At 43.2% G+C, this 20,681-nt stretch overlaps 1 protein-coding gene across 2 annotated transcripts; it reads left to right on the top strand.

The window, feature by feature from the left end:
- The first annotated feature begins 530 nt into the window (after positions 1 to 530).
- rasip1 (Ras interacting protein 1) lies at positions 531 to 19,044 on the top strand. Of its 2 annotated transcripts, none has more exons than XM_021322898.2 (16): positions 531 to 799; positions 1,463 to 1,584; positions 1,865 to 2,316; positions 3,411 to 3,671; positions 3,761 to 4,002; positions 4,362 to 4,526; positions 6,637 to 6,841; positions 6,949 to 7,247; positions 9,352 to 9,513; positions 11,169 to 11,209; positions 11,454 to 11,608; positions 11,741 to 11,853; positions 13,874 to 14,168; positions 14,280 to 14,443; positions 15,140 to 15,281; positions 18,576 to 19,044. In XM_021322898.2, the coding sequence occupies exons 2-16, from the start codon at positions 1,463 to 1,465 to the stop codon at positions 18,752 to 18,754; spliced, it is 2,997 nt and encodes a 998-aa protein (XP_021178573.2). In that variant the 5' UTR covers positions 531 to 799; the 3' UTR covers positions 18,755 to 19,044. The 2 variants fall into 2 exon arrangements, with proteins under 2 accessions (XP_021178573.2, XP_012730582.2); XM_012875128.3 differs by having other exon boundaries at positions 531 to 803.
- The last annotated feature ends 1,637 nt before the right edge of the window (positions 19,045 to 20,681 follow it).

Below are 20,681 nucleotides of genomic sequence, written 5' to 3'. Positions count from 1 at the left end.
GCTTAGTAATGTGAACTTGAAAGCCCATGAGTTGAAGCACAAGGACAGTGGCCTTTCCCTTTCCATCATCATCTTCCTGTCGAAGACTAGGCCAAAGATCACAGGTGTCCACATCATGCTTCCTGTCGCCGCATGTGTTTCCTTCATCCTCTTTCCAGCAAAGCATCATACAAGCTCCATTTCTGTGTCGTTTGGCTAGGAATTTGATAGTGCTCCTCATTTCAGCTCCCTTAACTTAGCTGGATTTACGTGGGATATATATTTAGAATCAATTCAGACTCTTAGGTTTTCATTAAACCGTAAGAAAGTTGCTGCTGTTGCACCAAATTCATTCTTTTTTTGTTGTTGTTGTGTATGTATCCAGTGCTTCCTCACAAAGCCAAGTTTTAAATTCTGATATGTGAGTATAAATCTGCCCTTCCCTCTCTTTCTACCAATCTGGCCCTTTCTTTCTCTCTCAGCCAGGATATAGGTGTTGTCCAAATCAAAGGAAGGAAATTCTGTCACTTGGAACAATAGGCCCGTTACTCTATCTATAGACCCAGAGCGGCTGAGAACCAGAAAGAGGGAGACAGTAGGTCTTTTCCACTTCGAAAGAAAAACTCGCTAAAAGTATTTATAGGACTATTTGGGATAGAAACACATTCGTACTGCAGTAAGTGTGACGGGCCGAGGCGTTTTGAAAATGGATTCTCGCGGAGAGGAGAAGGAAATGCGCACCATTATTGGACTTCTTTGAGACCCTAATTTATCTTTGGGGCGGCTAAGGATAATCATATTTCACCGTAGCAAAGTAAAAGTGGGTAAGTTTGTTCTAAACTAAACCGTTTTATTGCTTTTGAGCTTCGTCAGCCTCCTTTAGTGCGTAATCAGCCGTGTTTTTCGCCTGCGGAATGAAAAAAAAGAACAGATTCGAGGTGTGGATTCTGTCAGGATGTGAGGAGTCAGAGATTTTTTACGGTTTTTCAACACAGGCCTAATGATTATCTTCAACCCCAAATTTTGATTGTAGAGAAAAGGGAAGCAGGTGCTTGCTGTTTTGTGTTTTACCTACAATTAGGATTTAATCGCTGAGGTTTCCCAAGAAACAGAGGGGCAGTGACCTTTGGAGTGGGATTTTCCCGGTCTCCGCGACAGCTGGACCCGAGTCCTGCAAAACACGCTTCCTGTTTGAGAATGGGAAGCACACACACTATGTTCAGGGGCTTTTTTTTTTTTTTTTCATGGGGTGGAGGGAAGCGGGGATAATTTCGTTTAGTTTACACCATATGTTGACAACCTGCTGTAGGGATCCTGTTTATGTTGTTTTTGATGATGACATCATTCCATTGTTATATTGTTTTCTGTCCTGGTATAAATGACATACATGCAGCCTAGATTTATTGAAGACAGAAAAAAGGTATAGTAAAAATGTTTGTCTTCCTGTAAGACATGTGCTTCCTTTTTTCTCTCTCCGGGTCAGATGGAGGGGTCTGGCAGTCCTCGCTTCAGAAAGCTTCATTTCCCGGTCGGATTGTGGATCAATTCTCCCAGGAAACATTTTGCCAAACTCGGACGCCGTTGGCCCAGCGCCATCTCTGTCAAGTCAGTTTGAGCTTTTTGTTATCTTCAGTTTCCGCATTGTGTTCGTTTTACAGGACATCTCGGCCAGTTATCATCTGGGTAGGATCCAGTGCCTGATAAGAGTTGCTGAAGGCCCGGTCTGTGTGTTGATGCCATCTTATCTTACTTCCATTGTCATTATATCCTGTCAGCCCTGTTTGCTTCCCCTGTTTTATTTTAGTACTGCTTGTTTTTTTTTGTTCGGTTATAATTCACAGCTGACTCGTCTCTTCCTCCCTCCTTTGCTCTCCTCTGTCTCCAGGTCGACTACCAGCTCTGACGCAGCCTCTCTGCACGAGGCCCCGTCTGCTCCGTCCTCTTCCCTTTCCAACTCCACCCCCTCCCTGGCTTCCCCTTCTCCATCCCCGTCTCCTTCCCCGGCCTTCCTCAGGCCCCGGCCTGCAGGCCCCCAGTCTCGGACAAAGCGTATCTCTCAGCTCTTCCTGCGGGGGCGCTCCAACAGCGACCGGGACCGGGCCGTGGGGGAGAGGGAGAGGGAGATCTGGGCTAAATCCGCCGCCCCATCAGCCCACCACTTCTTGCCCGTCGCCTCCTCCTCGGCCCCGGGCCTGATCAAAATCTATGGGGATGCTTTCGCCAGCGGAGCCAACTATCGCTCCCTGCTGGCCAACGTTCACTCCACGGCCAGGCAGCTCATTGCTCAGGTCATCACTCGATACACTGAAAGAGAAAGGGAGGAGACAGAGGATGCAGGTATGACATCTCTCACTTGGACCTCTGTTAAGAGTCGGTGATCATTTCACATACAGTTCCTTGCAAAAACATTCCTACCCTCTTTTTTTTTTTCTATTTTGCCATTTCATAATCACAGCCTTCAACATATTGTAATTAGGTTTTATTTAGAAGACCCAATGTAGTAGAGATGTTTTTTAAAACCTTTTACGAATCAAGAGCTGCAAGATTTGGTGAGCATTTTGAGCCAGCTCTCTTTAGTCTTTAGTACCCCTCGATAAAATCCAGTGCAACCAATTTCCTTAAGAAGTCACAGAATTACTGTGTATTAAATCATCAAACATCAGTTTTTTTGAAGGCCGCAGAGTTTTGTTAGAGAACATTCATGAACAAACTGCTTTTGCTGTATGTTTTGAGTCATCATCCTATTGAAAGTTTCAAGCATTTTGCCACCTCCAGTGGTTTTTTTTCCAGGATCGCTCTGCATTTAGCTCAACCCATCTTCCTCTCAGCTCAAACCAGCTTCTGGGTCTCTGTTGAAGAGAGGCATCCCCGCAGCATGATGCTGTCCCCATGGATACGGTGTGTTCAGGTTGACGTGCAGTGTTAGGCTGCCGCCACACACGTAGGCCAAACGTGGAGTTTTGTTTACAGATTCCCTTAACTGTGCTGTGAATCTCTGCAGCTCCTCCAGTGTAACCATGGAACCCTGACTCCTTCTCTGATTAATGCCCTCCATACCCAGCCTCACATTTTAGGAGGATTGCCATGCCTTGCTAGGTTTGCAGCTGTTCCTTACTGGAGAGAACAGAACACTGTGAGAAGCTCAAAACTTGAGATGTTATTTTAAAACCCTTTTAATCTGGATATTATTTAATTCTGTCAGGCTGAACTATAAAAGCCTATGAAAACAATGTAGCAGTTTCCTTCCACCTAAAAAGCATGCACTACTTTGTGTTGGTCTATCACATAAACCCCCCTTGAGTTTTGTCATTTTAAATCTGACGTAATGTGAAAAAGCTCAAGCTCCCTTTTCCAAGTCGATATAAGCTTTACCAACAGTTTCACTGAGACGATTGCCCTCTATTCTATCCTCTTCTTGTTTGACCTTCTAGTTGTCCAGAAGCACAGCCCTGAAGACTTCCAGTTGTGTGATGTCATCGGAAAGCCTGTCCAGCAGCCAGATGGAGGAATCAAGTGGGAGACCGAGTGCCGGAGAGGTGTCGCCCCATGGGAATGTCCCTTGATGTTGGTGGACATGTGGCGGCCTAAGGACGGATTCGAGCGACGCTTTGAAATCTATAGGAAGGAAGACTATGAAAGAGAGGAAAGAGAAAGGGAGAAGGACCGAGAGAGGGAGGGGGAGAGCCGCCAAGGTTGGTGTCGGCACGTAAAGCAAAGCTTTGCCTCCTAACGCAGGACACTGTGGTGAAACCGATAAGTGATGCGATTCTCTGGACAACAGGTGTGCCCTGGCGGCGGAGCAGGATGTCGTCTGGCGGTGGGCTGGAGGAGGCCGAGCGCGGTCACCGCGGGAGGAACACCGAGCTCCGCCGGAGCATTAGCGACATGAACCTGAGTTTGCGCCGGCGACAGGGCAACCACGTCGGCAACGAGACCCGCGGTACAGGAAGCCGGCCCAACAACAGCGCAGGAACGCAGGACAGGAAGAACATTGTGAGCATGATCAGCCCACAGCCTGCAGAGGTAATGAAGACAATGCAGTCGGGACGGGATGAGCTCACTTGGTGCTCTAAGAGCGCTGATTCTAAGATTTACAAAACAACATTAGACAAAACATAACTAGAACCAAAACATAGATACAGTGAGAAAAACAGGATGAGATGTTGGATAACAGAACAACACAGGATTTACCGGGGGAAAAAAAAAAAAAAACTACAGACCATTTCAACAAACCTTGCAGAAAAGCAGTTTAATTCTGCATAAATTTGTAATTTCCCAATATTGCATTATTTCTCTTCTCAGAAACTGGGTTTTAATATTATTCTCTCTATCTCTATCATATCTGGGGTAACTTACTATCGTGTCGTCAACTATTTCCCCAGGTAAGAGCGTCGAGAGCCGAAGCAAAGGTTGGATGGACAAATCAGCCGGCAGATGATGAGAAGGATTACTCCAGCTGCGACCTGGAAGTGATGTCACAGAGCCTCATCCTTCCACCCACAGACCGGCCGTACTTCCTTTTGCTGCAGGGTTATGATCAGAGCAAGGCAAGACATGCTGACAGATGATATCATACACTGAAACACTGGGCAAGACTGCAGTTTCACGCACATTAACACCTACAACATATCCATATGCAAAAGTATCCATTCCTGCTGAACCTTTTAACATTTTGTCAATTTACTTTATGTGATAGACCAAAAAAAAGCACTGCAAAGTTGTGAAGTGCGAGGAAAGGGATACACATTTTAAAATGTTTTTTTTTAATAAAAACGGTAGAAGTGTGGAGTACATTAGTGTTCAGCCTCTCTGGTTCAACTCTTTGCTAAACTACCTTGTTGTGCAGTTACAGCTTCAAGTCTTTTGGGTAATGTCTCTACCAGCTGTGCACATCAAGACGCATTTTTGCCTATTTTCATTTACAAAACAGCTCCAGCTCAGTCAGATTGGATAGGAGAGCATCTGTGGGCAGCAATTTTCAAGGCTTAGCTCATATTCTAGTGTGGGGTTGAGTCTTGATTTTTACGCTCTATTTACAGTTCAGTTATGAAAAGCTTCCTGTAGCTGCTGAATAAAGTTTGAATCCCCACAGCATGATGCTGCCACCACCATGGCTTATGAACCATGTGGTGTGCAAAGGGTAAGATGTAGAGTTAGCTATTTCCTCCACACAGTTTTTGCAACTACACCTAAAAGTTTAAAATGTTGGTCTCACCTCACTAGAGTCCTTTCTTCAACATGTGCGCTATGCCCTACACAAGGCTTCTAGCAAACTGAACCTTTTGCCACTTTCAATAGTTTTTTTTCCCGGGATCGCTCTGCGTTTAGCTCGACCCATCTTCCCATCAGCTCAAACCAGCTTCTGGGTCTCTGCTTAAGAGAGGCATCCCCGCAGCATGATGCTGTCCTCATGGATATGGTGTGTTCAGGGTGACGTGCAGTGTTAGGCTGTCGCCACACACGTAGGCCAATAGTAACATTTTGGTTTCATCTAACTCTTCTGCCACATCTTTGAAGTTTGCCACAAGCTAGGTGGAAGACTTAGCAAACAGCATTTCCTCTGAAATTCTTTGTCAACAATGTTTCTTTTCCCATTCTTATATAAAAAGGACATATTTATTAAGTACACATCTAATAGTAGATACTTAACTGAGCTGTGAATCTCTGCAGCTCCTCCAGTGTAACCATGGAACCTTGACTCCTTCTCTGATTAATGCCCTCCATACCCGGCCTCACAGCTTAGGTGGATGACCATGCCTTGTGTTTGGTTTGCAGTTGCTTCTTATTGGATTGAACAGCACACTGTGAGAAACTCATAAAGTTAGACATAATTTTAAAACCCTATGTACCACACAAGGCTTTTAGCTTTTAATCCTCTTCACAACTTTCTCTCTGACCTGCTTGCTGTATCCTTCGGTCTTCACGATGCTGTTAGTGCACTAAAATAATCCTGAGGTCTTTAGGTCCACTTGTTTTGAGATTAAACTGATAGACTCTGTTTACCAGTTAGGTTGAGGGGAATTATTTGTAAAAGACTTTATAAAGTGGTATTTGATTTAAAAAAGAAAAAGAGGTGAACATAAATGAAGGCCACACTTTCCAGATTTGTATTTGTCACAACTTTTGAAAGCCTTCTATTGTTTCCCTGCCCCATTCTGTTGGTCTATACCATTAAATCATAATAAAGTACACTGACGTTATCGCTATAACATAAAAATAAGTGGAAAAATATTCAGGGTGTGGTAATAATTTTGCAATGCAGTGTATAGCTGGGTGGTCTGACGTGTGAATATGTAAATGAGGGGCAGCGAAGCTGTGCAGAGGAACACGTGTGCACACACTCAGTACATGACATCATACCTGCATGTCTGTAATCGCCACATACCATCGGGGTTTCCATCCCTTTACAGTCTTCTCCTGCTTAGAATCCAGCACAAAGCCTCCACAACATACCCACGCTTCGCACAAAAAGCCCCTCTGTGCACTCCGCCCCACACAATGATCTCACACAGGTGTCTATTGTGACAACCTGTGACACACTTCACTCTTTATCAACCGCCTTCTGTGTAACTTAACGTCTGATGTAAACTATCGCACTTTGAAGATAACAGACCTCCCTGGTCCTCCGCTGTGTGTGTGTGTGTGTGTTTTGTGTAGGATTTTGTTTTGTACATCATGGCGGGGCACACGCACGTGTTCGGGAGAAAACCTACTGTGAAGGAGAGGGAGAAGGACAGAGAGAGAGAGAGGAAAGGGAAGAGACCCCTGAAGGTGGACACGTTCCTTTCTGCTCCTGACATTTTGGTCAGACACTTGCTGGTCAGGAGGGACGCTGCTGTCCCAGAGACGGCCAAAGGACAGGGTACCCAAACTGCCCGAGCACATCAGTGTTAAAGCCTTTTAAAATACAATCATAGTCAAATCAAATTAATGAAATCCAATCCAAATGTTTATTTTCCTCCAACCCAGCTCTAATGCGACCCTTCAGAGGAGGCGCAGTCACTCACAACGGAGTGGCCGTGTACAGGGAGACGGTCCTGAAGCCTGGAGATGTGATCGGTCTGGGGGACCACTTCCTTTTTCTCTACCGAGACCCCCGTGTGACTCCTGCACCACCGCTGGCGTTGACGCTGCCATGGCAGGCTGACACCTCCACCCCCTGCTGTCCTTCTGGGCTGGTGGACAGGCAGGAGGCCCTGAGACAGTACCTGGGATCCGCTGACGCAGTTCTAAAATTTCACTCCCGTCACGCAGATACCTTGTTACAGGTGAGATGTTCAGGCAACATCCCGTCTCACTACAGCCCCTGATAAAGATGTGTAAACAGACTTAGCACAAGTGTATGGTTTATTGCATTGCAGAAGTACGGAGCCCTCTAGGGGACATGGGAATTTTTTTATTTTTGCGTTACCTCGCAAAAACTTTTGCGTTCCCTCGCAAAGTGCATGTTTCCGAAAAGATATGCATACCCTGTCGCGGGAGCGCGCCTCGCTCTGTACGACTGAATATCGACGAGGAAAACGGATTAAAATTTGACCAACGCAGTTACATGTTCTTAAAATAATGATACCAAAACGTTTTAATATACCTATTGTGGGACAAAAACTGTGGTTATTTGGTAGATTAATTTACAAAATTACGGGTGTTATGAACAACATTAAATCCAAAGATTTTATCCGAGGTATGGCTGATTTATTAGTTGTTGTCTCTGGTCATTCACACACAATAAACCGTGAGGGCCGACTTTCTCTTAAGCGGAAAATCAAACGTGCATCTACACAGCACAGCGTTCACAGACCAGTGTGACGCATTCGCGAGCGTCAGAAAGCTATGGTGCATTCAGGACCATAGGACATTTCAAATTTATCTCGGCAGGCATGAACTGTTCGGAAACATGCACTTTGTGAGGGAACGCAAAAACCTTTGCAAGGGAAAACAAAAGTATTGTGAGGTAACGCAAAAAAAAAAAAATTCCCCGTGTCCCCTAGAGGGCTCCGTAGAAGTGTTATCTCACACTGAAAAAACTTGAAAAATCTAACCGGGGGAAATCTTTTTTTAAAAAATAATTGTTCTTAATAATTTCAGTAGCTTCACGATTATTGGCAAAGGTATCAAATCTGATAAAAAATAACTGTAACTGAAGGATTTTTGGTTTTTAAGTAACTTTTTAAGTTGATCACATGTGGACATGTGCTGAGGAACTTCTACCTGGTAATGTTTCCCTGGTGTATAAATGTACCCTGAAAAAGAGGCGCATTTCTCTTAGCCTCTCATCAAAATGGAAAGGTTTCCATAATGTTTGAGGTTCTGTCCGCAGTAACACAGAGCTTTAGCAAAACTAAAATATCCTGCCCCTAATTTTATCTAGATAGGTTGAATATCCAGAGATCCTTAAAAAAATGTAGAGGCAACATTTCCACATGCCCACTTTTACATTATGTGAAATGTATTTTTGTGGTTTTATTTTTCACATCAGTGTCAATGTGTCCTCGCTCTGTGCTATAATTGGTAATAGCAAGTAATTATTTGACTGAGAGGACAAAATTAAATGTGCCCCCCCCCCCCCCCCTTCCCAAAAAAATAAAATATAAACTGCAACAACTATTCTGGGAAAAAGAAACATTGAAACCTTTAGCCTAGCACCTTTTGAGCTAGTCTCAGAATGTTCTTCTTTTGAATTTTGAGGCAGTTAATGACCACCTTGTTGCCCCCTATTGGCGCTAATTAGGCATTACTGGATTTTTTTTAAAAGGCAATTTAGAGAGACCAATTAACCTAACAGCAATGTTTTTTGACTGTGGGCTGAAGCTGGAGTACCCAGAGAGAAAAATGCAAACTCCATGCAGAAAGGCTCCTGGTTGAACCTGAGGTACTAGGACCTTCTTACTGCAAGGCAACAGCACTAAAAACTGTGCAGAAACCATCTAGTTTCTTATTTTTTTCAATAACAGGGGCTCGTCCAGCCATCCATCATCTGTAACCACTTATTTTTGCAGGGTTGGGGGGTTCGGGGGACTATCTGCAGTGGTGAATGAGTGAAAAGAGGGGTGGGGGGAAATGTCAGGAAACAGGTACTTGCCCTAACTTGCTCATTTTTATAATCAGAGCAATAGTTAAGTTGATTAAAACAAACAGAGCTGTAAAAATAAGATCCTAGGTTTATCTTACCGCAGCACATTGTGAGCTGGATGCTACGGAAGACCAAAAATCCCTAAAGGTCATTGTTCGGGTCTCCATTTGTTCCGGTCTCCATAATAGCCATTTATTTTTAGCTGTTGTCCATATCTTTATCGGTGGGATAATAAAGACATAGGGAGCTGTAATCATTGGAGCAGTAAAATAAATATATTTTCTCCCTCTCTTTTTTCTCAGGAGATAATTTCCAAAAACTCCTCTCCAGACTCTGGCGGTGGACCTTTAGCTCCTGCCTATCTGCTATCGATCATGATAGATCACGCCTCCAAACACCTGGACCCCGCTCTGACGCCGCAGATATTACTCAAATCAGCCAATCTAATTAAAGAAATTGTGTGGGTAAGCAAAAAGAGCAAAAACAACAGACTGCTGTGTAAAACAAGCATTGGAGTTGAAACTACAAGAGCTCCAGCCGTGTATTTTAATCGAGCTACTATTTCACTCTCATAACCACAGTGCATTGCAAAAGTATTGGTACTCCTGAAACGTCTGCTTATGTTGTTTAACAGCTACAAACTAACTTAAGTGTGTTTTATTGGTATTTCATATGGTAGGCCAACACAATGTAGCACATAATTATGAAGTGGAAGGAAAATATAGATGGTTTTCAAATATGTTTGAAGTGCTGCATCCTGAAAAAAAAATCTTACAATAAGTAAATATAGGCCATGAATGTGTAATTAGTTTTCTGCAACAAAATCGATAAGTTAAAGCAGGGTTAAGTGATAAAATAATATCTCAAAATTTGTCCAAAAATGGAAAACGTCTGGCACAGTTATAAACTTACCAAGAGATGGACATCCTCCTAAACTGAAGAGCAATGTTTGCTTTGCCATCAGCATTTTTGGGAGGAAAACTAACAATCCTCATACCCCTGAACTCACCATTCCTACAGACATTTGTAGTGGTGGCAACATCATGATGTGAGGAAGTTAATGGAAACGTCAATGGTGATGAAGAGGAAATATAGGACAATGCTGCAAGGAAACCAGTTAGAGAGAGTTGAGAGTTGAGACTCGGGTGGCAATTCACCTTCCGGCGCAACAAAAACCATCAAACATACATTCAGAGCTTCAATAAAATGGTTTATATCAAAATATGTTCATTTTTAGAATAGCCTACAAGCTATTTGTAAAAACTTTAATCACGTGCACCATTTCTTTTCCCTTACTTCCCAATGACGTGCTTCTTGTGAATCTGAAAAAGACACAGATGGTGTTGAAACATCAGTTTCCATTAAGTTTGGAAGATAAAGCTAAAAAACTGACCAGTGAGCTTCAGCCCTTTCTGCTTTTGCTACATTGTGTTGGTCTGTCGCATAAAATCCCATTGAAATACAATAACGTTTGTAACCTGGCCAAATAAAAAACTTCAAGGAGTGTCAATACTTAAATAAGACACTGTCTATGTGTGATGTTTTTCTTTAATTTCATAACTATAATTTGGGGTTTCTTAAAATGTAGTTTAGGTTTTTCCAAAGTGTAAGATAACTTTTTTTTAACATTTCCTCTTCTGGTGGTGTAGCACGTTTGCGCCAAACTTTATGCAGACGGGATCAGTCGACACAGAGTAAAATACCTGCTTTAATGTGGAGGGAAAAAAAAGATAGTTCAGAAAAAGTTCATAATACTTCTGAAATGTTTAGGAATGTCTCAGTGTGGAAACAAATTAACTTTTTGAGGCTAGTATCTCATGACACCATGACCCAGACAGCGCTCAAACAAAGTTGGCAGGAAAAGCCTCAGGTAAGGAGAGTGAGATGACCACATTCAGTCAGACAGAGAAACCAGCAGACAGACAAATGTCCTGTGTTGTGGCCTGCCGGGTCGCGAGTAGGAGCGAGGATGAGCTGATGTCACTTCCCCTGCTTCTGGAAAATGTGCTGTAATTGTCCTGGCTGCAAGGCTAGACTCTGTAACCCCGCCATCCCCACGCCACACACTAAGATGCCTCTCCAACTCTCTCTCTCTCTCTCTCTCTCTCTCTCTCTGCAGGATAACATTAAGGAATTCGGGGATAAGCATCCCACGCAGAAGTAAGAACATTTCAGCAATGTTTCCTCTGTTTAGAGATCTCCTGCTGTGTGATTCATAATACGTGATTGTGCCGGTGCTGTTGTGTCTTTGGGACATTTTTGTGCTGTGATGAAGGCCTCTTAAAACAGTCGGGCAGTGTCTCAGATTTAGCTTGGTAAAAAATAGCTCGTTCTATTTTTAATCCCCCCCCCAGAGCATGTACACAATAACATAACTTTGGAGTTACCTAAATGTTTTGTGCAGTTCACCAGACCAAGAAGGGGAGATAAACACGCCCAACGTCCAGCAGCTGTCATCTGATTTACGACCCCTCATGTTCTGGATGTCAAATGCCACGGAGCTCCTTAACTTCTTCCAGGTCAAAGTTGAAACGATGGAGAAAGAGTGGGAATTTGAAGGTAACGGGGATCTGAGACATTACCTGAGGGGGGGGTGACAGTTTTAGATTCGCACAGGGCTTTAGCAGGTACAGAAATGAAAGCTTCTGCTGCTGAGTCTCTAATTGCTCTTGCTGATTGTTTCTTGGAAAGCCCCCGGGGATCCGGTCCTGACAGCTGACATGGACACCTGTTCAGAGGCACTGGCACAGCTGGATGATGTCATCATGCACACCTTCCAGCAGTGTGTCTACCACCTCACCAAGGTAAATTAAAAAAACAGCAGGGAGGCTTACATAATCTTTATCAGCGCAAAATCTCCCTGCCTCTCTCTTTTTTATCGAAACTCCACAAGGAAACAGTGTCACCGAAGACACAATGGATATTTGTTTTATGCCAACTGCAATTCGGTCAGTCCTTGTCCTTATTTAGCCCAGAAATTATGCTGAGAAAGTTACCCTTTTTACCTCACCAAACAAACTCTTGTGTTCGGTTTGCCTAATTGATCAACCCTAAGAACGTTTCAACTACATTTAGACATCACAAGACTTAAACTTTTTACTTCTCACACGTATGTCTTCTTTAGATATGACATTCAGATGTTGAGATCAGAATTAGGTGCTAACGACATGGAGGCACAGATCCATTTTTTCTTGTTATCTGCTCTTCAGGTTGGCAGTGGTAGCGTAATGTTGTGGGGGATATTTTGTTGCCACACTTTGGGACCCTGTCCATTTCTATAAGACTAAAGTGTACGATCCAATAAAACGCTTTTAGGATGTGGTCGAGCAGGTGATTTGGGTCAGAGATGTGCACCTGACAAATCTGCAGCAACTGCGTGGTGACAGTATAGGGCAAATTCCCCAAGGAATGATTACGACAGCTCGTTGGATCTCTGCCACAAAGAATTGAGGCAGTTTTAAAGGGTCTATCCTGGTACTAGCAAATGCAGCTAGTAAAGTGGCTCCTGAGTGTATATTGCAGTTGAACCTGTTCAGTTTCTCTAACCAAGATTCGTTCCTTTATATAATCAGAGTAATTCATATCATGTTTTCCTTTGCGAAAAAAAACAACTTAAAGGCATACTATGCAACATTTTTCAGTTAATTAATGTGTTCCATACCGTTTTGGATGATTAAATGAGTCATTTCAGGTCGAACAAAGGTTTTCTCGGCCGCCCTGGTGGTCTGTGGGGGAAATACCGCACTTGCAATTGCAAGAGCTCTCGGCCCGCACACACAGACTCAGAAGTCTCGTGCAAGACCGCAAGAGTCTGTCTTGCTTTACGGCGAGAACTCCATGTGTTTTTGCCCTGCCATTCACTATATGCACGTGCGAAAGCAACAACAAAGAACCGCATGTTAACGTCAAATAAACATGCAAGCATATCGAGTTTTATTATTAATATTATTTTATTTATTTTTTTGAATGTTGGTGAGGCGGCAGCGCTATTTTGGCGAGGCGGCCGCTTCGCCAAAATAGCACTGCGGGAAGCCTGATGTTCATACTTTCACTGTGTTAGTCATTGTTTGTACTGCCGTTTTTTCCACTTTTCATTGCGTTCGCCTGTCTGCTAAGCTCAAAACAACCGCGCCTGGCTTGACGGAGAAACCAGAACAGCTGAGCATCTTTATGACAGTGCACTTTTACTTTCGCCCTCTGGGGGGAGCCTCGCTGGAAAATCAACCCCGGTTGCATAGTATACCTTTAATGTAGCTGTCTGTTGGTGCTAGCCTGGGTTTAGGTTGGTGCTGCAGGTCACAGAGTCAAAGTAGTTGCGCACGATTACATATAGCAACACAAATGTTGCTTTTTTAAAGAAAAAGAAAGAACAGTGACAATATTAAAGGGCTCTCTCTAGCAAAAACAAAGAGTACAAATATAGTGCAGATATTATCTCTTATTTAAGTCATGCTCTACTGCAGGTAAAATAGGGGCTACCAATAACTAGTTGACAGAACCTCATTGAGAAATATAACCCAAATAAGGTTGGACACACCTAGATTTCTAACGTTATTTTCCACAAAATTATTAAATCACTAATTGTGTGTTTTATTGGTTTTAATTTTAACACCTATGTTTTAAAATGTTAGCATATTTTTTTGGAAATTAGACTTTTAAAGTAAAGTAAAGCAAATACTGATCTGACTACAGTGCAAGAAGAACTTGGAATTTTTGCTCCAAATATCAGAGTATTCATGGGAAGATAAAGTACATCAATCCAAAAGTACTTCTTTCAATCTATATACAAAATAACTTAAGTTCCTATCCTGTCTCTTCGGAAAGACCCTGTACTCCCTTCTACCAGCCCTCCTGGACACCAACCCTTTTTCTAGCGATGAGAAGGAGAAGGAAAAGGATGGAGCTCGGGGGACAGAGGGAGATGGGAATAAAGGAGAAGAGGGAGCTGTGGACGACGTGTCGGTCTTGCCTCCCAAGGTTGCCGGACTGGTGGAAGTGTATCGCTGCTCCTTGATGCTGTCTCGAGAAGCGTGTCTATCTCCGCCGCTCACATCCCAAACCTTTGGTTACCTCTTCTTCTTCACCAACACTTCCTTGCTAAATACGTTGCTGGAGAGAGGTGAGACGGCACTGGGGGAATTATGTGTCGGGTTTGTCGTGAGAAATAACAGCTATATAATGTTTTGCAGTTTGTCTTTTGCATCAACTTCCTCTTTTTTTGTTTTTCCAGATGGGTTGTTTTCGTGGTCCAGAGCGGTCCAGATCCGGACAAACCTGGACCTGGTTCTGGATTGGCTGCAGGGTGCTGGGTTAGGAGACATAGCCTCGGAGTTTATGAAGAAACTCTCTGTCACGGTCAACTTTCTGTGCGTTCCCAAAACACGACTCATCCAGGTAAAATGATCTTCTGGTTTGTATTTTGCTTGTTTCTATCAATTCCTACGTCTTCATCAGTTCCCTTGCTCACCCTGAGCCCAGTTTTAGATGACCAAGCAAGTTCTCCTATATACCAAACAGAACACTAAACAGGAAAAGACCTTCGGGTCAGTGACTTCATTGCATTACGGCATTCAGAACAGCAGCTGCACAAAACTACGTCTGAAACGGTTGTTCCTGCTAAATTACGATGAGCAAGAAAACTGGTGTAACAGCCAAGTGAAACTCATTCACTCATTACCTCACTCATTACTTTCCCTACCTGTGCAGTAAGTGGAAACGGTGCCAGCTGTTTAAAATCTGTATCTTTCAACACTGAAAAAAAATTAACTTGTTTAAAATGTTGTTCTGATTTGCATGAATGAGTCGGTAGATTGACTAATCAAAAGCCAACATCACAGGCGTATATTCACTCCATCTAAGTTGACTGTTTCTAAGAGCCTGAACAGCCCTGTTTGTAGTCCAGGTGGTTCCTCCTTTAACTCACAATGAGGCATGTTTGTATTTGCCCCAGCAAGTGTCTGACTTGAGACAAGTGCTGCACCACTTTTAGCACTGAAGCATGTACTGTACGTGTCTCCTCACAGACCTCTAAATAAAACTATTACCCTTTAATCAAGCATAACACTGGCTTTTTAATGTCTCATCTTCCAGTCTTCTTGGACCAGTCTAAAAGAAGAACATGAACTGCTAAGTCCTGCCCAGCTGCATCACCTTCTCACCCATTACAAGCTGGGACCAGCCAGAGCTCCACCAGGGTCCTGGGCTCCTCCACCCGGGACAGATCTGAGCGGAGGTACAAAAAGATTAAAAAAAATGAATATAAGTTTAAACTGACAGCGCCTTGTGAAAGTATTCACAGCCTTTGTACTTTTAGACATTTTGTCACATTACATCCACAGTCTTTTTTTTCATTTGATCAGTTTTCAGGTTGTGTTACAGATTCTCAATTTGACGTTGGCCTTGACTTTGTTTAGGCCATTCTAATACATGATCATGATTTAGTCTAACCCCGGCCGCCATAGGATGGGTTGTATTTTTCGGGTTGTTGTCTGGGTGAAAGGCGAACCGTTTTTCTTCCAGGATTGTCCTGTATCTCCATCCGTCCTTACACTAAATGTGCATTCACACTGAACGCGAATTTGTCAGGCCGAGCAACAGATTTGCATGATATCCCTATGCACAGGTGCAACACGGGAGCGATGTGATGCAAAGCAAGGCCACAGAGGCAATTCTAGTGACGCAAAACACACAATTTTGGTGATTAAAGTGAAGCCAGGACAACATGACACCTGGGATGGATGCAAAGCGACAGTTGTTGGAGTTGAAAAATCTGAATTTTTGTGTCACGCCGCGACAACCAATCAGGAACTGGACGTTGCTGAGACGAAGCTGTTTTAATTTAACATGGAAGACAAGTTGATAATAGCGGTCTGCAGTCAACCTGAGTTGTATGAATCAACCAATTATTACTACTGAGACAAGTCCAATAAGGACCAACCCTGCAGAAGAGTTAAGTGAAATCATCTCTAGATAGCGCCATTGTACTACTGTATTTCTGGCTTGACGCTCGCTGTGTGAACGGCCCGCAATAACGTCAGGGGAGCGACGGCAAAGAAAAAGTAACAAAAGAATGGTGGCAGGCAGATAAGACCAGCAGAACAGATCAGCGGGCGAGACTGAAATCAAAATCAGAAAGCAGTCCGGGTCATACCCAGAAACAAGAGCCAATGTGGTATCCAGTGAGTGCAGGGCGAGCAGAGGGTCAGGGAGGTGGTGCACACACGCACTGGAATGAATCTCACACATGACAAAAAGACAATCTGGCAGATACTGTTTGGGAGAGGCAGGTATTCAAAGGCCAGTCCCAGGTGGAAACACCTGCAGGCAATCAGAACCACGACAGGTGAAGCTGCTCCCCTGATCGGCTGAGTGGAGCAGAGCAGGAGGAGGAAAACAGTCAGCCAACCTATAAAACAACACAGAAGGCAGGGTGCGTGACAGTTGAGCAATGGGAGCCATCGATTTTAAGACCACATCATAGCAATATGAAGAATGGTGTATGGTAAGAAAAACAGCCCAGCTATTAACGATGATATTTGTTGGGCCATGACTGGTACTGCTGTAGAGAAGTCTGTGTGGATTTTTTTATGTGAAAATATTGGAATTGGGTCTGATTTGCCTGTTGTGTAAACACAGCCTAACTTTCACTGGCTTCTGAAAAGTAATCTCCATAGCATGAAGCTGCCACTGCCACATTTCATAAGGTAGGAGGTTTTAGGTTGACGTGCATTAGCCCCTTTTCCGTTGCAGGGACTTTTAGTCATTACTCTGGGTTTTGCTAGCCCATGACATAATTTTATCCAAGTAATTTCAAGTTCTTGAGTTCACACTTCGTCTAAAAGGTCCTGGTCTGGGGATTAATAGTGTGGTGGTTAAAATTCTCGACCTCCGGGTCAGACAATTAACTAGTAATGGCCACCTGATGTCAGTATTACGAGTCGGAAACTCAGTGCAGCAGGATGGTACCCGACTTTGACATTCATGATGGCTGCTACTTGCAGCAACATTGAGTAAAACGTCATACATTGACTGTTTGTAGCAGCTCTCTATTATTTATGTAACATTTAGTCAGTCGTACAGGTGCTGCCTTTTAGTGTTCATCAGACGGGATGTTTCAGCTCTGTTTATTTGACAAAATACCACCTAGAACAGCGTTGTCATTGTTATTGTTTTAACAACAGTGCAAGCATCCATGTTTTTTCCCTACTGTCCGACGAGGGAAACTGGAACGCAAAAAGGCGGAGAAGACTAAACTGTAATCTGCAACTTGTTTGTCCCAACCTCCAAGGTAAAAGGAACGCACCAATAGGACCTTCACATTACCCCAAGATTGCTAAGGGGTGGGGTAATGTGCTGAGCAATGGTGATTGGTGGATCCTTTTTTGCAGTGTTCTGACTCACGCTCACTCACCATATTTAAGACCTGTGTGATGTTGTTGTTTTCTACTTTTATATAAGATTCCCATTTAAGCATACTTCTTGTAATCGAGAATGGACCAATGGCAGAGGACATAAGCCAGTTGAACATTCTGCATCTTGTATTGTGAACAAATGGTGAGAGATGGGCTTCTCGGTCAGGCGTTGTTGGCCTTGTTTTTCCTTTGGTTTGGTATCAGCGCCACCCATTGGACGGGAGGTGCAGTTTCCTTCACCATTTTCCCATACGTCATTAGACTTATTTAAATAAATTATATGCCGCCTTTCAGAGCACTGTAAATGGAAAGCTCACAAATTACTTAGAATTCCTTTTAAATGGGTAACAAGAGAAAAGATATTGGGTATTTAAGTCCCAGGACTCTCGTTGGGAAAGGAAATATATCAATAGATTTCCAAATCACATACATAGCATTTTAATGTAGGTAAAAACAAAAGTTACATTTGGTAATTTTTATTGTCTGACCAGAGCAGATTCTTCCACCTGTTAGCAAGGTTCCCTTCATGGCTTTTGGCAAACTGCAAACAAGAAATCTTATATTTTTATTCTTATATTTTACAATTGCTTTCTACTTGCAACTCTTTAATAAAGCCCAGATTTATGGGGTGCACAAACAATAGTTGTCATGTCAACAGATTATTTCAACCGCTCTGCAGCTCCTCCAGAGTTACCATGAATGAATTAATTAATTAATTATTTATTTAAGACATTCCAGTGAAATTATGAATTTACCATATAACACATGAGCCTGACTGCTTCACAGATAAATGCTCTGCTTGCTCAGCCTGTTAGTTTAGATGGACAGACGTGTCTTAGTAAGTTTGCAGTTATGCCATACTCTTATGATCACAGGCTCAACTTACTCTGTTTTCTTCAGAAGACAATTGTTTGCACTGTATTGTATTTAGGTTTATCTGAGTAAAAATGGGTTCTAATTAGTAAAAACAAAAAGTCACTAAAAGTAACTTGTGCAATAAAGACACTAAGCTTTGTGGTTCCGACGTGACAAAATGTGGAAAAGTCAAAAATGGCAACTTTTGCAAGACAGTATGGCAAGTATTTTTTTTTCTAATTCATTTTATCATCTTTTAGATATCTTTGAGAGCTTTCTGGACCATCCTCCTCTCATTCTGCCCAACGAGACCCCACGCCTCGACCTTTCCCAGCCAATCCCAAGCCCAGAGCTCCAAAAGGAAGTGACGCGTCTCCGCACCTTTCTGTGGGGACTGGATCAGGACGAGCTCCCCGCAAATCAGAGGACGCGGCTTTGAAGGAGCACATATCAGCAGTGAAAAGAAGAAACCTGAATTGTTTTGTGCATTTATTTGTCCAGCAGTTGTTCTTCATCTAATCTCGATGCCATTGTCATTTACTCCTGTTTTAATATTTTTTGAACAAATCAGTTATCCTGTCTTGGTTTAGTCTTTGTGGGATTTGTTTTAAAACAGGGAGAGAACATAAAAAAAAAAGCATTGGGCTTCACTTTACTCTTTTTCTTGGCTTCCCTGTGTATTTTCAAATGACTTGTTTTTAATACAATGCTGAATTCTGGTCTAAAAGACTTGCAGTTTCCGTTTGGTCTTTGTTTCCCACTGCAGGGCCCCTGGGGCTTGGCACGCTCTTCGGCTCCCACACCAGAAAAAAAAAAAAATAAATAAAAAAACAAGCATACCACAAGGTGGCGATGCAGGACTCACTCGTCTTTGACGTTATATGATGAGTCTGTGGGACTGCCTGACTTAGGGAGCTGACACAAGAACATTATCTACTGTTCCAGAGCAACCATCTCATCGTCTGTAATAAAGGTTGCAATTTACGCTGGGTCGTGACTCAGGCCAGTAAATGAGACCAAGATGACCGCACACAAAAGTTACCTTAACTGAGGTTTGCCGCTGTAAAGGTCAAATCCTTGTGACTTAAAAGCTGGGAAGGGTTTAATTTCCCCTCCAGATGATGAGACACACTGATACAAAGGGTTTCTGGTGTCATTAATCTGATGCGATGCTGAAGACTCCGCAAACAAAGTTGAGCATAAAGAGCAGTCAGCTCTCATGAGCACCAGTCAGGTGAAATTACCCTTCGGAGTGAGTAAGTTAAGTTTGTTCGTCACAATTTTGCAACATCCAGTCAGTTTACCCGTCTAGTCAGCCAGATGTCCAATAAAAACAATTCCTCACTTTTCTGTGTGTTTAGACAGAAGCTCTGTGACGTCTCAGAAAACTCCAGTTCTCGTGCTGCTCTCTTGGTGTGCAGCCAGACTGCTTCCTTTCTTCCGGTCAGCGTCTAAAGAGTTCCCTTACGGTAAAATAGCTGAAAAAAAACAAAAACACAAATCCCGTGAGAGAGACCCCCTTGCTTACATCATGTCAGTGCCGGATCTGGTTCTTTCTCTGGAACTGACATGACCACTTACGGCTGATGAATCATGTAAAGAGCTATCTATGTGGTTAACATTTATCAATTAAGTGATTGTAATCACTCTCATTTGAGATTCAGTGTGGCGTATGAGTGAGAGTGTGTTTGTGTGCTAATTTCAGCCTTCCAGTAATGCCATGCAGACGCAGTCCGTTGCTATAATTAAACACAGATGGGGTTCAGACTGGTATAGATCCATGCCATGATTACGCAACATCACGGCACAATGTAATGACCCATGCGTGCGGCTCTGTTGTGATACAGTATAGTCTCTTGAGTGCGTGACCAGGATGGTTCAGTAAGCATGTGACACACAGTCATTTTTCTGTGTTCTACAGACGTCAACAAAGTTGTTGGTCACCCCTGTTTTAAAAATGGGTGAAAACCCTTAAAATACTAGCCTCGTGAGACCATCCTGATCTCGCGAGCTTTCAAGGTTTCACTCGCAGATCAGTCTGGCTACTCTCCGTTAAAGAAAATTTGGAGCCGTTCACCAAACGAACGTCCAATCAGCGTTGGCTTTGAGGCGGGTTGAGGTGTGACGCAACGAGAAGATCGACAGTTCAGTCTAAAGAACATGGCGGCTTCAGCCGACGAAACTAGCGTTAGCATGGCTATCGAGCAAGTTTTATCGGAATTACAGAGTATTTCTTTGCTGAGCTAACAAGCCTTTACCTGCAGCAGCAAGAGTAGCTTGGCTTGTGGTTGTGTTTTTGTTGTCGCTCTGTTACGAGCGACGACGAAGCATGTTGACGAGTACGTCATATCATACCTCTCAACTTT

Source organism: Fundulus heteroclitus, chromosome 3 (genome assembly GCF_011125445.2).
Source record: "Fundulus heteroclitus isolate FHET01 chromosome 3, MU-UCD_Fhet_4.1, whole genome shotgun sequence".
Taxonomy (NCBI): domain Eukaryota; kingdom Metazoa; phylum Chordata; class Actinopteri; order Cyprinodontiformes; family Fundulidae; genus Fundulus; species Fundulus heteroclitus.
This window is presented reverse-complemented; position numbering and strand designations above follow the sequence as displayed.